Below are 16,890 nucleotides of genomic sequence, written 5' to 3'. Positions count from 1 at the left end.
GAAGATGTGGTGTGTATATATATATATATATACACACACACACACACACACACACACACACACACCATGGAATATTATGCAGCCATCAAAAAAAAAAATGAAATCTTGCCATTTGCAGCGACGTGGATGGAACTAGAGGGTATTATGCCAAGCGAAATAAATCAATCAGAGAAAGACATATATCATATGATCTCACTGATATGAGGAACTCTTAATCTCAGGAAACAAACTGAGGGTTGCTGGGTGGTGAGGGGTGAGAGGGATAGGGTGGCTGGGTGATAGACATTGTGGAGGGTATGTGTTATGGTGAGCGTTGTGAATTGTGTAAGATTGATGAATCACAGACCCGTACCTCTGAAACAAATAATACTTTATATTTAAAAAAAAAAAAAGAGAGAGAGAGAAGATAGTAGGAAGGGAAAAATGAAGGAGACGAACCATGAGAGACTATGGACTCTAAGAAACAAACTCAGGGTTCTAGAGGGGAGGGGGTTGGAGGGATGGTTTAGCCTAGTGATGGGTATTAAAAAGGGCACATATTGAATGGAACACTGGGTGTTATACGCAAACAATGAATCATGGAACACTACATCAATAACCAATGATGTAATGTATGGTGATTAACATAATAAAATAAAATAAAAAAAAAAATGGATTGAACGCTTGTATGTAAAACCTGAAACCACAAAACTTCCAGAAGAAAATACAGGCAGTAAGGTCCCTGATGTCCATCTTGGCAAGGATTTTCTTTGGATCTAACACCAAAAGCAAAGGCCAAAAAAGCAAAAATAAGTAAGTGGGACAATATCGAACTAATAAGCTTCTGCATAGCAACGGAAATCATTAACAAAATGAAAGACAACCCTCTGAATGGGAGAAACTATATGCAAATCATATACCTGATAAGGGGTTAATATCCAAGATATATAATGAACCCCTATAATTCAACAGTAAAAGCGAACAATACAACCAGAAAAGGGGCCAAAGATGTAAATAGACCTATTTTTCCAAAGACATATAGATGGCCATTGGTACATAAAAAGATGTTCAACACCACTAATCATCAGGGAAATACAAATCAAAACCACCTCACACCTGTTACAATGACTGTTATCAGAAAGACAAGAAATAACAAGTGTTGGCAAGGATGTAGAGAAAAGAGAATTCTTGTGCACTGCTGGTGGGAATGCAAATCAGTGCAGCCACGGATTGAAAACAGTATGGAGGTTCCTCAAAAAATTAAAAATAGAACTATCATATGATCCAGCAATTCCTCTTCTAGGTATTTATTCAAAGAAAATGAGAACACTAACTTGAAAAGATACATGCACCCATCCCTATGTTCACTGCAGCATTATTTACTATAGCCATGATATGGTAACAACCTAAGTGTCAATTCAGTGGATGAATGAATTGATAAAGAAAATGTCAAGCACACACACACACACACACACACAGAATATTATTAGCCATAAAAGAAAATGAAATCTTGCCATTTGTGACAACATGGATGGACAGTGATGGCGTTATGTTAAGTGAAATAAGCCAGACAGAGATGGACAAATACTGCATAGTATCATTTATATGTGAAATCTAAAACAACCTCATAGATATGGAGAGCAAATTAATGGTTGCCAGAGGTGGGGATGGGTTGGCAGAAGAAATGGGTGAAGGGGGTCAAAAGAGAAAAGGTATTTCTAACTACAAAATAAACAAGTTATGAAGATAGCATGGTGACTACAGTTATTAATAGTATATGCATACTTGAAAATTGCTAGGAGAGTAAATCTTGTAAGTTCTCACAAGAAAAAAAAAATTGTGTAGCTATATGGCCACAGATATTAATTGAACTTGTGGTGATCACTTCGTAATACAAATATTCAATCATTAGGTTGTATACCTGAAACAAATGTTATATGTCAATTATACCTCAATGAGAGAAAACACAAAAATACTTATTTTTCTTAAAAGTATATCTATAGTCACGTGATGGATTTATTATTGTTATTTTTAATAAGTTATTAGATATTTTTAAAATGTCTCAGTTCTATTTTCTAATATAGTAAATACAGATAAATATAACCTACATAAATAAAAGCTCTTTAGGGGCCTTGATAATTAAGAGTATAAGAAGGACCCCGAGACCAAAATATGTGTGAACCACTCGGTTAGAATATAACTGAAAAGAAACAGTGAGGAAAGTATAGCCATGGACTATATAGGTATGGCTCTCTAGTAGCCTACCAGATTATTCCTTCTAAAATGACCTCTGGCCACTAGGAATGATCATTCAACCTGTTATAAATTCATATATATTGTCTAGTCTATATTATCCTATTTTATCCATGGGGATGTCAAAAGGAAATTGTCAAATGCTTTGGTACAGCATTGCACTAGTTCAGGAATCAGCATATCGTGTTCTGTAAAGGGCAAGAAAGTAATCATTTGAGGCTTTTTAAGACAGGTGGCTTCTATTTCAACTACTCAACTCTGCTTTTACAGTTCAAAAGCAGCCATAGACAGTAATGAATGGGCATGGCTGTGTTCCAATAAAACGTTTTTTACAGACAGGCTGGGAACTAGATTTGACCCATAGGCTGTAGTTTGCTGACCCCTTGCACCAGTTTACCAGAAATCTAGAAACACCACTGAAAATAAAAGACTTCCGCTTAACATACACTTCTACTGAATCTGTGACTATTAGTAATCACTGTTTTGTGAATAATAATAATAAAAAAACCCTTTAAACTATTCCACTAACTATGGTACATAAGGATTAAATAAAAGAAGAAAACATTTAACATGATCATCCACATTACAAACAATGGCAATGCTATACTTGAGAGGAAAAGAAAGTTACCTCTTTATCAACTTTTCGGGATATCTCTGGAATCTGCCACTGATTTGAAGATGCAGCAGGATTCTGGTTTACACATTCTGGCTTTCTCATAGACTGCCACTGTTTCTGGTTACTCTCTGGAACCTTTGGTTCTTGATGTTCCTTAGTTTCTGAAATTGCATTTGTGGTTATTATCAATAAAAGGAGAGAATATTTGATAATAACAAGATTAAATCTGAACTACAGAACATGTTACAAACTGTATTAGCACTTTGCTCTTAAAAAACAAAACAAAACGGGTGCCTGGGTGGCTCAGTTGGTTAAGCGACTGCCTTCGGCTCAGGTCATGATCCTGGAGTCCCTGGATCGAGTCCCACATCGGGCTCCCTGCTCGGCAGGGAGCCTGCTTCTCCCTCTGACCCTCCCCCCTCTCATGTGCTCGCTCTCTCTCATTCTCTCTCTCTCAAATAAATAAATAAAATCTTTAAAAACAAAACAAAACAAAACAAAACAAAACAAAACAAAAAAAGGAAACTAAAAACTTTAAGCCAGCTGCTGACAATTTGTTTTTAGCAAATCAATTTTACTTAGGTGCCACAGCCATCTTCCTAAGTTGCTACCTAGAGCTTTATCAGAAGCCATTCTGAATTTAAGTACTTCTGGTCTTCACCAGCAAACACCGAACAAATAAGTAAAAATTTAAAAATATATATACCTCATAAGGTCTTGCTAATAGAGAAAAGCTAATCCACTACTTTTCATAGACCTCTAGTTTTTTACCAAAAATTTTACCTTAAACTAGACTGACTGTATCTTATTTTCTTAATGGTCTCTGAACAAAAGAGCCTCAACAATATATTTACTCTCCTATGATTATCAATATTCATTCCTACCATAATAAATGCAAAAATCCTAAACAAATATTTGTAACTGATATACAAAAGGGATAATGATGACCAAGTTGTTTATTCCTAAATACAAAGTTTGATTAACTTTTAAAATCAATTTAATTTGCCATAACACAACAGAGAAGAAAAATATATGATCAACTCAAATGCAGAAAAAGCATTTGATAAAATTCAACACTCAGTCACAAAAAAAAAAACCTAACAGTACTCTGAGTATAAAGTAAAATTCACTGTTCTGATATTTGATAAACAGTAGCCACAAAAATCTACAGCAATTATCATAAAAGGGTAAAATATTGAAAGCTTCCCTCTACAACAGGGAATGAGTTAAGATCGGCACCTATCATCCTTTCTATTCATCTATTCATCATCCATTCTATTCATCATGGTGTTAAGTGCAATACAGCAAGAAAAAAAAAAAGGTTAAAAGAATTAGAAGGAAAAAAATGTTATTTTCAAACAGCATGAAAGAATCCATAGAAAAATATTAGAATTATTCTGTAAATTTAGCAAACATCACTGTATTTAAGATCAATAACTAAAACCAGTTATATTTTTATATACCAACAACAAGAAGTAGACGATAAAAAATTTAAAAAATTTAAAAAAAAAGATCCTATTCATCACAGCATCAAAAATATGTCAGATATCTAGGAATAACTCTAGCAAAAGATAAGAAAAGTCTCAACACAGAAAATGATTCTCAATAACATTTTAAATACTACTTAAATGAATGAAGGGATATGCCAGGTTAGTGGAGGAGAAAACTTACCTGTTAAGATGTCAACCTGTCCTGTTAGGATCTCAGTCAAAATCCCATTTTTTACAAAATAGATTCTAACATTTATACAGAAACCCTAAAGCCCTAAATAGCTGATATAGCCTCAAAGATGAATGAAGTTGGAAGATTTTACAACTGACAGATATACTTATTGCAGTAATTAAGAACCCAGGCACAAAGACAGATAAAAAGAACTATGAAACAAAGAATCCAAAACCAAACATCACACACAGGATCATCTAATTTATAATTTTCTGAGGGAAAAGAGGGTCTTTTCAATAAATGATGCTGGACCGACTGGATATCTACATGGGGAAAAAAACCAACAGAATCTTGATACTTCATCTTACATATACATAAATATTAATTTCAGATAGAATATAAATCTAAATGTGAAAGGCAAGATGATAAATCATTTAAAATATATGGAAATATCATTATAGGAACAGATTTGTTTAAAGACAGGAAACACCACATAGGAAAAGACTGATAAATTAAAATGCACAATATTTAAGAATTCTTTTCCTAAAAAGTCTTCACTACATAATGGGAAAAGTTACTTGTAACACATCTATCCAACAAAGGATATGTATCTAGATGATATAAATATCTCCTAGGAATCAATGAGAAAAAAAAAGAAAACCCCAATAGAAAAATTGGCCAGAGATTCAAACAAGAACTTCACAAGAGGATATCCAAATGGCCAATAAACATAGAAAAAGATGTTCAACATCGTAAGCTATCAGAGAAGCACAAATTAAAACCACAATGAGCTATCTATCACTTAGCAGCATCCAAATGTCTAAAATTAAAAACCAACAATAAAACAATTGGGACTAATATGGAGCAAGAGCAAACTACTGCTGGTCAAAAGTACAACCATTCTAGAAAACTGTTTGGCACTATCCGCCACAGTTGAACATATGCACATCCTGTGATCCTACAACCCCACTCTTCAAATACACTCAGAAGAAATGTGTATGACTACAATGCTATTTTTTTTTTTTTAAGATTTTATTTATTTGAGAGAGAATGAGCACAAGCAGGGGGAGCGGCAGGCAGAGGGAGAAGCAGGCTCCCCACTGAGCAAGGAGCCAACATGTGACTTGATCCGAGGACCCCAGGATCATGACCTGAGCCAAAGGCAGACACTTAACCGACTGAGCCAGCCAGGTGCTCCTGAAATGCTATTTCACTGGGTTATATACTCTTATGATTTGGGCAGTTTTGTGACTGGAAGTTTTACTATATAATAAAGTATTACTGGCACTGTGTAGGTAGGTACTCAACAGGCTTTTATTGAAAAACATTAAATTAGGTGTCAGATTAGTACTATTAACAAGCATATTTGGTAAAAATGATTTTTCAACAATACCAATTTATAACAGATGCCATGAAAATCTCCTCCAAATACTAGAAATAGGAATCTATTCTGAGTCAAAATAATGGCAAAAGAAGACTATTCTAGGACAATTAACAGTCCCAGTTTGTTAGGGACTGAGGGTAAGATGATTTATGGAACTTCCAGGGCTAACACCAGGAAAGTCTCAGTTTGGAAACCAAAGAGTCTCGGCAAGCCTAGTTTGTCCCAGTTTTCCTCCTCAGTCCAGTTAATGAAAAAAATACAGTCAATCTGTCAACCTGTTTGGGCAAGAATCATCCAATTCGTGATCTTGCTCAAAAATCGTTATTGGTACTCTGATGTTTACAAAAAAAATTTTAAGCCTGGTGTTTAGTCTACCTAGTCTTATCTCCCACTTTTACATGACCTGTTATAGTTTTTTCACGTAACTAGACTGTCTTTGGTTCCAAAATGTTTTATTCTTTTGCTTTTGCTATTCTCTCCATCTGAAATACTCTATCACTGCTATTTCTTCCTATTTAAACCCAAACAGTTCTTCATGTTTCTTTGCCTCCACAAAACATTTTCTTATTTATCCTAAACCAATTGGTTCTTCAGGTTTCTCCCGCCTCTGAATTCTTAGTATTTTATTTATGTGGTTCTCATAACACTCTCTAAACTCTACACAGCATTATATTTATCAGTCTCTCTTCCATGCTGGATGGCAATCTCCTTGGGACCCTGTCTCATTCATTTATATACCCTTAGAAAATTTATCATAGTACTCATATGGTGGAAAATCAAATGTTTGATAAAAGAGAAAAGAGAACTGTCCTATAGGCAATACAGCTTCTGTTTTTTCCAGAAATATTTGTCAAGCCAACTGAGAAATCTAACTCAGCCCCATTGTACTTTCCCTCCACTCTTCTTTCTAGGCACCTTGTAGGCAAATAAACTTCTGTTGCTACAGAATTCAATATTTTTTCATACATTCTATTTAATTCAACTGACACCAAGATAAAGGGATATAGATACAGTCTTACATTGTAATTCTTAGATGTCTGGTCAACTTCCACAAGCAACAAAGTGGTGTTCTTTCTTTTTTTAGGATTTTATTTATTTATTTATCTGAGAGAGAGAGAGAGAGAGTACGCACAAGCAAGGGGAGGGAGAAGCAGGCTCCCTGCAGAGCAGGAAGCCCATGCAGGACTCAATCCCAGGACCCTGGGATCATGATCTGAGCCAAAGGCAGGCGCTTAACTGACTGAGCCACCCAGGCGTCCCTAAAGTGGTATTCTTAATTAAGGAAGCTTATCTTGTTTCTCTTACCTTCTAATTTTGTTAGAAGACCTGATTCCGTTTTATTCTTCAAGGTTACTGAATCAGTAATAAGTTCAGAACTCTTCTCATCTAACATCAGAGGTTCCTTGGAATGGATATTTTGAATAGACTACATAAAAAGAATAAGGTATCAAAAAAATAAAGTCTCATAAACAACAACACTAATTTGTCTTAGTGTTCGAAATACTGAAGTCTCATCTACGTGAAAAGATTGCTAACTAGATTACCTACTATTATCAGATGTAGACTCACAAACTGAGAACAGATTAATTTCTTGAATTATTGACTAGAGCATCGGGAATGTCCATATAACCATATATTTGGGCAATGTGCTTTCAATGGACATAATCAACTGCTAAAATATATTCAATTAAAAAGAGAGATTGAAATTTTTTTTTTTTTTTTAAGATTTTATTTATTTTTTGACAGAGAAAGACGCAGCGAGAGGGAACACAAGCAGGGGGAGTGAGAGAGGGAGAAGCAGGCTTCCTGCCGAGCAGAGAGCCCGATGCGGGGCTTGATTCCACGAACCTGGGATCATGACCTGAGCGGAAGGCAGATGCTTAATGACTGAGCCACCCAGGCGCCCCAAGAGAGATTGAAATTTTGAATCCAACATAAGACATGCCTCATTATTTTGTTACTGTGATTATATTTTATCCCAAAAATAACATTAGTGAAAATTAAGATTTGTGTAAGTCTAAAACAGTAATTATTCTAAATCCAAAAAGTAAACTTTTGATATAATTATGCTTCTATACTCTAAGATAGCTGTGATTAGTTAAAATAAGCATAGACCATGAAAGAGAGGAATCACAAAAAATACAAACTGAAAAGACCCACATTGTGAGTTCAGTGGTTGAACTCAAGTACAATAAGAATAGTATAACCCCTAAAAATCAGTGCATCAGAGACTAATAAAATTGTATCTTTTGAATTTACAAAGACACATCACATTTACCCTCATTTGCTGTATAAGATGCCTTGTCAGATCCTATGATTAAACACACCAAGAAACAAAAATTGGGGGGAATGGCTCCCTAACCTATTCCCAAATCCAGGCCAACTAATCTGCTTAAACATATGCATAATAATTGTTACTTCAAAGTTATCCCAGGAGATCATTGATCATTTTGCTACCACCTCAGTTTTGGAGGAACAGTTTAGGACTTCTGTATCACTTTCCATTAGTAGTCCTGTATCTCTCGGGACTGCAGGAACACCACTGGACCCCTTTCCCAGAAAAAACTTCATGAATCCTGGATCAGGAACCCTTGCTCCATGTAGAGATTTAAAAATTAAAATACCTTTAAATGTCTCAATTCACTGGAATCATTTCCAGTTGATTTAGATCCAGGCACAATCACATCTCGGCGTTCTGATCCAGAGGTCTGTCTATTACCCACAAAACAAAATAGTTTTAATGCTTACCTTGAAATTAATCTTTTCAGTGTGGTTTTTTTTTTTCCATTTTAAAGTTGACTTTTTAGCAAGATGTACACTTAATTGGAAAGATCACTTGAAAAAAAAATTTTTTTTTTAAAATAGCATGATTATAGTACAAATATAACTAAATTAGGAGCTGGGAAATGACAAAAGGGATAGAGGTAAGTAGTACTTCATTATGTATTAAGTAAGAGTTGCAGCTAAGTATAACTGTAGTAAAGGAGAATGGGACAGCAGTATGTAGGTGAAACTACACTTCAGATTGCAAACAGCTTAAGAACTCGAGTATAAGCCTTCCCATGGGCCTCCACAGTGGTTAGCATATAGTCTAACATAACAAGCACCGAGAAAATGGCTGGTTTGTTTTTGTTCTTATTTTTTTATAGTGGGAGAAAGTCTCCTTTATTCTTCAGCTAGGTATTTGAAATGGAGAAGACAAGTCATCTCATAAGATTTTGGACAACCAAAATGCTCTCTTAATATCTATCTTTAGTCAAGCCCTAAGCATGACAGGATTTTAATTAAAGAGGATGTCAACTAAGAACAAGCAGTTGTACTTCTGAAGTTTATTTGCAAAACGATTCTCTGGAATCCAAGGAGCCTTTTCTAATAGAAATAAGAAATCAAGAATGATTAGAGATAAGAACAGAACAGAAAAATTTCCTTAGCTAAGCTGGATTACTAGATTCCCACTTCCTTTAAGGGGATAAACACTCAACTTGAAGGAAGGAGAACACACTGGATGTGATGAACAATATTTTATCTCTACCTGCCCTTCTCCACCTCTTGATACCCTGGGCTCTGAAGCAAATGAGTGAATTCATCATCTTTCCCATTGATAGCAGCTCTTTTCCTTGAACCTGCTAGCAAAGAAATTGTTCCTGCCCCTGCTATGAAGACATTCATACACATGAGGAAGAGATTATTACCAGAGAGGCTATCCATAAGCAAGAAATGTCCAAACAGGAGTTTTTACCCCAGGAACATCTGCATAAACTTTTAATATTGACCTAGTATTTTTTCTGCTGTGTTTCCTAATTTGTTAATCATTCAATTTCTTTTTTTAAGATTTTATTTTTAAGTAATCTCTACACCCAACATGGGGCTCATACTCACAACCCTAAGATCAAGAGTCACATGTTCCAGCAACTGAGCCAGCCAGGCACTCCCATTCCTTTAATTTTTAATGAGTGAAAAAGTAAAATAAAGTCATTCCTTTCTTCCTAATAGCATTTAGAGACTCGGTAACCTTTAATACTAAATAAAAATTTAATCAAAATTACTATTAGGCAATAAAAGACTTTGTGACCATTCTGTCACCAATCTTTAAGTATTGAAAACAAAAAATTAAAATTCAAACATACCTTTTTGTAAAACTTGGTACAACTGAACCATCTGTCTTCCCATAATCCGGGCTACTTAGAAGGTTAACTGGGACTCTTCCAAATGGGCATGACTAAAAATGTTTTGAAAGATTAAGTAACCAACTAGGAAATAAACATATACCTCACTGCTATCACTTTAATCAAGGTAGATTAAAAATAACTTACTCGTTTAGCTTTGTTTGTTTGTTTCAAGGGATTTCGATGACCTATCTCTGCATCTTGAGGGGGCATGTTCTCTCTATACAGAAAGAAAATACCCCAATTTTTAAAAGAATAATATTAACATATGTATTTCTATTAATTGCTAATGTTATTACCATAACATTAAAATACATATGCAGGTGTATAAATAATGTAAATACATGATGAACATTTAAAAAACAGATTTAGTTTCCTTACCCATACAAAAACCTGGCTTTCGTAGTTTGTCCTCTGGAATCACAACTGATGTTCCTATTCTGTAAGTGTCCAAGTGAACTGGGGAATGATTCTTGAGCAGTCAATACTGTAGATGTTGTAAACATTTTTAAATTGTAATTAAATTCATAAAGATATAAGGAATACACAAAAAAAGTAATCTCAGAAATAAGAATATTTAAAAAGATAATTTATGGTAAACACTTGTCCTCAAATAAGATATGCAGACATGAAGATGTTATGAAGATAATCCTCTAACTATACTTCACAACTGATTCATGACATACCTGTTTCCCCAGAATAAAGGCACCCCTAATCTCTTGCTTAGATTGTTTTTAATGTGTTACTAATGAGTTTGATTAGGGGAAAAAAAAATTCCAAAAGGGTTAATAAATATTTTGTTACTTCTAAAAGTCCTACCTCCTTTACATCTAAAATTTAGATTTTGATCATTCTACAAAGATGGTATTTTCTTTAAAATATTATCCTGGGGACACTTGGGTGGCTTAGTTGGTGAATCGTCTGCCTTCAGCTCAGGTCATGATCCTGGGGTTCTGGGATGGAGCCCTGCTGTTGATAGGCCATAATACTTCAACAAATGTTTTAAGTAAAATGGAGAGAGGGTATTAAAGGTCTGGCCAAACTTACTCTAATAAGCAAGGAGTAATCAATTTTCCTAGGCAAAAAAGGAATGAATTTTTTTTTTAAGTCACCTGACAGTACACAGGATAGATTAGAGATGATTCAGATAACTAGGACTCAGAAATATTATAAATAAGTAAAAGTCCAGGGTTTTCTCCCTCTCCCTCTGCTCCCCCCTTCCCTCCACACCTCACTTGTGCATATGTTTTCTCTCAAATAAATAAAAAATCTCTAAAAATAAATAAAATACTACCCTGTATTCTTTTTTACAGACAATCTACCACAGAAAAGTAGTAGCACACATTAATACATTTACCTAATAAACTCTTCTTTTCCTCCTCTGAAAGCAGCTGCTTCTTTTGAAGGTTCAAATTCCGAATGGCAATTTCCAGCATTTCCAGTGGTACTGCTCCACATTCTACAGCTTTATGAAGAAGTTGTTTACTTTTTTTGAAATTACCTAACAAAGTAAAAAATAAATGTCATTTTAATGCAGTAATCTTCATTCCCCAGATACTTATTCATCAGGACCTAGGGAAAAATTTAAAAGGCTTAGGCAAAAATATTTATTCCAAGATCCAAGATTCATGTACCTTATTTCATAAGCAAATAAAAGCAGTTTCTCTTTTGGTAATAATTCCTGTCAAATAGTTTACTTATTTAATATGTAATTAACATAATTATGCATTAGCTTTATCATCATTGTCCATTTTCAAAAGTAAAAGAAATATAACAAAGCAGTATAAAGTGGGGGTAGCAAAAACCAAATAAAACAGAAACTTAAGGAACTTAGTAAAAGGGAAAACTAAGCCCTAGATGTTACTATAGTCCCAAGAACACCAATCTATTACAGTGCAGTATAATAATTATCATTCATGACAACATTTAGTTATTAAGGTCGACATCTTTTGCTAAAGGGAATTCTCTCTCAAAAGGACTCATATTTTAAAAAGTAATGACAAAGATTAGTCTTTAGCTACCAGACTTAGCTATACTATCCCAAAAATGCAAAATAATTGAGACTACTAAAATTATCTGACTACAAATAAATCATCAAATTTCCTTTCAAATGCAAACTTAATATATTTTGTCTAGAATTTGATTGCTAAATATCAAATGTATACATCATGGATCATATGGAATGTGTTATTAGCATTTATGGGAGCCACTCAGCTATGCTACACACTTGGCACTTCGGATTTAAAAATGATTAAGAGACGGCCTCTGGTTTCTGACAGTTTACAAATTTTAAGAATATAAATCTATCTGATAGTGGCTAAGTATACATTTATTCAGAGTACTGGTATTTCAGGATTTGAGCATTTTAGGGCAGCAAAAGAAAGGCAGGCTTAGATAAGAACTAGTATTAGGGAGCTTAATAAGGTCACAGACCCCTTCGAGAGTCTGATAAAAACTATGGACTGTCTTCCAACACTACAAAAATATACATACACACCTAACTACACATAGGATTTCAGAGATGTGTATATTTCCTGAGAGCCTATTCATAACCTTGTTCAAAATAATCACAATTTTGACCTTGAGGCCACTACTACATCGCAGTGATAAAGGTTATTTCTTTTTTACAGATAACAAAATTTGAGATTTTCAATATTTATATGTTCTAAAGATATAAAATTTATAGTTGCTGTTGATAGGCCATAATACTTCAACAAATGTTTTAAGTAAAATGGAGAGAGGGTATTAAAGGTCTGGCCAAACTTACTCTAATAAGCAAGGAGTAATCAATTTTCCTAGGCAAAAAAGGAATGAATTTTTTTTTAAGTCACCTGACAGTACACAGGATAGATTAGAGATGATTCAGATAACTAGGACTCAGAAATATTATAAATAAGTAAAAGTCCAGGGTTTTCAAACCATTTCCTGAGTTTTCACAATGCTTTTCTCCAACCTCAGTCCTGGGAAATACACTCCAGTGACTGAGCCCTGCTATGGGCACGATGATGGGGATTCTGGCTGAGCCAAACCAGTTAGTGTTATGTGTATCACTGGTAGTAAATGGGATCAGGGCTGGAGCAGAGGGAAAATTAGGAATGTGGCTAGAGGGCAGACTGAGCATGGATCCAAAAGTCCCAGAAAATGAGAAAAAGAAAAGACAGAATAGGTAGACTAAAAATGTCTGAGGAAGAGATTGCCATGGTTCTATCCAAAAGTCCAAAAAGTCCAGACTATTCAAGAATCAAAAAAAACAAGAAATAAAAGCTTCTACAGCAGTTTGCTTTTCTTTTTAATTAAAAAGGGGGAAGTACCAATTAATGCTATAATTATATTTTGATATATATTTTTGTAGTATGAAACCATAGCATAAGGAAAGTTTATCTAAGTGCTAACTTAAGTATCTGATATCCTTCTACTGCACAAGTATGCAGTGAAAAAGCCACTTTCCTTAGGCATTTCCTGAATCTAATTAATAGCACAAATACGATGTTCATGCTTATTTCCCTGGATTATGCCTTACAAGTAGAAAAGCTAGTATAACAGATATTCTCTGCATTTACACTTTGGTGGCATTCTTCCCCCATATTCTCATCTTATCAACTTCCATGCCTTTCACCTCAAATTTCTACTTCATATGTATGATTTAACATTACAGTCTGAGTTACAGCAGGAAGTTATCTATTACTTAAAATTTGGACTTGACATTTTCAAATTACCTTGTGATAGTTCAAACTGTGCAAAAGATACATGCACAAAAGCAAATTTCTTGCAGTTTGCTCTGGCCATCTGAAAGTAGTCACGGGCATCGTCCGGCTCCTGAATACTGTAATAAAGATTATAGAGTCAAATTTTAAGAAGAAGGACATAGCTACTTAAGTTTGATAACTCCTCATTCAATTTTCCAAGGGACATGGCATGTTTTTCTCTGTTTGTAAAATTAAATACTAATCAGTTAGTTTTTAAAATCTTTTTAGGCGGAGTCCAGAATATGTAACTTTTGTAGAAATATGTACATAGTAAACAGAGTTTACAATACTCACTTGTTAATTATAAACAAAAGGATTTGGTTAAAAAATATTAATTTTCTTATAATTAATCCTGACATGTTTCTTTTATAATGTAGTTATGTGCAATGTGATGTAGTTAATGTAGTTAATAAGTGAATACTTACGCTTTTAATTCAGCAAATCTCACTTGAATTTGAGCAAAACTCTCATTTTGGCCATATTTATCTGGAGGAAGGGCTTCAATTGCTTGACTGTAACGACCAATCAATTTATTTAAAAGAGCTTCATTTAGGGGGACACTGTTTTTCTCTAGTTTGAGCAACAAATTCAACCAGTCCTCTGGGTTGTTTGCCATCATCATAATTTGGTTAACAGTTCCCGAGTTATCTGAATAAGAGGAACAAAATATACCAAAACAAATGCCAAATTGCACTTTCCTTTCAAATTAGTTAATAATTTATATTCTCAGTATAAATGTTCATAAGCTCCTTAAAACACTATAAAACTTTAACAATTCCTATAAATATGAGCAACTTATTTACTGCATGTATGCCTTTATAAGAGTTTATTTTATTCCTAAAGTTACATATTTTGAAGGAAAGAAAAACTTTGGAAATAAGCTCTTTTATAAGTAGCTTTTAAAAGGCCATATGTAGTCTAAGAAAATTTTATGCTCTAGCAACATAATTCTATTTCAGCCCCCTAACTATCCAAAGAAAACCTAAGTCTCTCCCACCACCACTTGTAACAACTGTTAGAAAATTCCTCATCAATGACTTATTCATTAAAAATTTTAAAACTTATTGCCCCATTCCTAACATAACCTTCTTTACAACCTCACCCATGCAACATTATCTCCATATATCTCAAACTTACCTTTAACCCAATTAAAAACAATTTATAAAAGATAAGTAACTGGTATGGTTATTTTCTTCTCCCTGCAAGTTACCCATATTTCTCCATAATTTTCATGTTGTAACTTATTTTTTTTTTTACTTTCTTTACTGTCAATTGTTTTAAAAGGACAAATTGAATTAATGTCAGTCTCCTGTTCAGGATATTTTAGTCATTACTAAACAATAAATTATTAAATTCAGATTTCCCAAAGAAACTATCATTCCTTCTATCAGTTTCAGTTGCCTTCAAAAAGGGCAAATCTTTGCTTTAACAAACAAAATTACTGTTTCTGCTTTTTACTAAAACATAACATATTCATTACTCTGCTTTTTTATTTTAAATTTAATCTGGCCTGATATTAATTTCATTTTCCATTTTTTTACCTCCCTTCCATTGAGCTCCTAAGAACTTAGTCTGCAAGAGGTCTAAAAACCACTGTGTTGGAATGAGAAAAGATGCCGAATAGCCAAAGGAATATTGAAAAAGAAAACCAAAGCTGGTGGCATCACAATTCCGGACTTCAAGCTCTATTACATAACTGTAATCATCAAGACAGTATGGTACTGGCACAAAAAGACACATAGATCAATGGAACAGAATAGAGAGCCCAGAAATGGACCCTCAACTCTATGGTCAACTAATCTTTGACAAAGCAGGAACGAATATCCAGTGGAAAAAAGACAGTCTCTTCAACAAATGATGTTGGGGAAAATTGGACAGCTACATGCAGAAGAATGAAAGGGGACCATTTCCTTACACCATACACAAAAATAGACTCAAAGTGGATGAAAGACCTAAATGTGAGACATGAATCCATCAAAATCCAAGAGAACACAAGCAGCCAACTTCTATGATCTTGGCCACAGCAACTTCTTGCTAGAAGGCGAGGGAAACAAAGGCAAAAATGAACTACTGGGACTTCATCAAGATAAAAAGCTTTTGCACAGCAAAGGAAACAGTCAACAAAACTAAAAGACAACTGACAGAATGAGCATAGATATTTGCAAATATCAGATAAAGGGCTAGTATCCAGTATCTATAAAGAACTTATCCAACTCAACACCCAAAGAACAAATAATCCAATCAAGGAATGGGCAGAAGACATGAACAGACATTTCTCCAAAGAAGACACCCAAATGGCCAACAGACACATGAAAAAATGCTCCACATCACTGGGCATCTGGGAAATACAAATCAAAACCTCAATGAGATACCACCTCACACCAGTCAGAATGGCTAAAATTAACAAGTCAGGAAATGACAGATGTTGGTGAGGATGTAGAGAAAGGGGAACCCTCTTACACTGTTGGTGGGAATGCAAGCTGGTGCAGCTACTCTGGAAAACAGTATGGAGGTTCCTCAAAAAGTTGAAAATAGAGCTACCCTAAGACCCAGCAATTGCACTACTGGTAATTACCCCAGAGATACAAATGTAGTGATCTGAAGGGGCACCTGCACCCCAATGTTTATAGCAGCAATGTCCACAATAGCCTAACTATGGAAAGAGCCCAGATGTCCATCAACAGACGAATGGATAAAGAAGATGTGGTGTATATATATACAATGGAATACTACTCAGCCATCAAAAAAAATGAAATCTTGCCATTTGCAATGACCTGATGGAACTAGAGGGTATTATGCTAAGCAAAATAAGTCAATCAGAGAAAGACAATTATCATACAATCTCACTCATAGGTGGAATTTAAGGAAAAAAACGGGATCATAGGGGAAGAGAGGAAAAAATAAAACAAGACAACTCAGGGAGACAAACCATAAGAGACTCTTAATCATAGGAAACAAACTGAGGGTTGCTGGAGAAGGGGGTGGGGAGATGGGGTAACTGGGTGATGGACATTAAGGAGGGCACGTGAAGTACTGAGCACTGGGTGTTACAGAAGACTGATGCATCACTGACCTTTACCTCTG

At 34.6% G+C, this 16,890-nt stretch overlaps 1 protein-coding gene across 5 annotated transcripts in view; it reads right to left on the bottom strand.

Moving 5' to 3' along the window:
* TTK (TTK protein kinase) overlaps window positions 1-16,890 on the bottom strand; it is an 80,106-nt gene that overhangs the window by 26,847 nt on the left and 36,369 nt on the right. For all 5 annotated transcript variants that reach the window (XM_045867146.3, XM_064597795.1, XM_064597796.1 and 2 more), the window contains exons 3-11: window positions 14,232-14,454; window positions 13,777-13,883; window positions 11,418-11,561; window positions 10,442-10,547; window positions 10,208-10,280; window positions 10,022-10,113; window positions 8,519-8,606; window positions 7,200-7,320; window positions 2,861-3,009 (exon numbers count right to left, since the gene is read on the bottom strand). In XM_045867146.3, the coding sequence (XP_045723102.1) occupies window positions 2,861-3,009; window positions 7,200-7,320; window positions 8,519-8,606; window positions 10,022-10,113; window positions 10,208-10,280; window positions 10,442-10,547; window positions 11,418-11,561; window positions 13,777-13,883; window positions 14,232-14,454 (1,103 nt within the window). The remainder of the gene's footprint in view (window positions 1-2,860; window positions 3,010-7,199; window positions 7,321-8,518; window positions 8,607-10,021; window positions 10,114-10,207; window positions 10,281-10,441; window positions 10,548-11,417; window positions 11,562-13,776; window positions 13,884-14,231; window positions 14,455-16,890) is intronic.

This window comes from Mirounga angustirostris, unplaced genomic scaffold, assembly GCF_029215605.1.
Source record: "Mirounga angustirostris isolate CCGP_5_RB_7025 unplaced genomic scaffold, mMirAng1.0.hap1 SCAF_8, whole genome shotgun sequence".
Classification (NCBI taxonomy): domain Eukaryota; kingdom Metazoa; phylum Chordata; class Mammalia; order Carnivora; family Phocidae; genus Mirounga; species Mirounga angustirostris.
The sequence above is the reverse complement of the archived record's forward strand: the minus strand, read 5'-3'. Positions and strand labels throughout refer to the sequence as shown.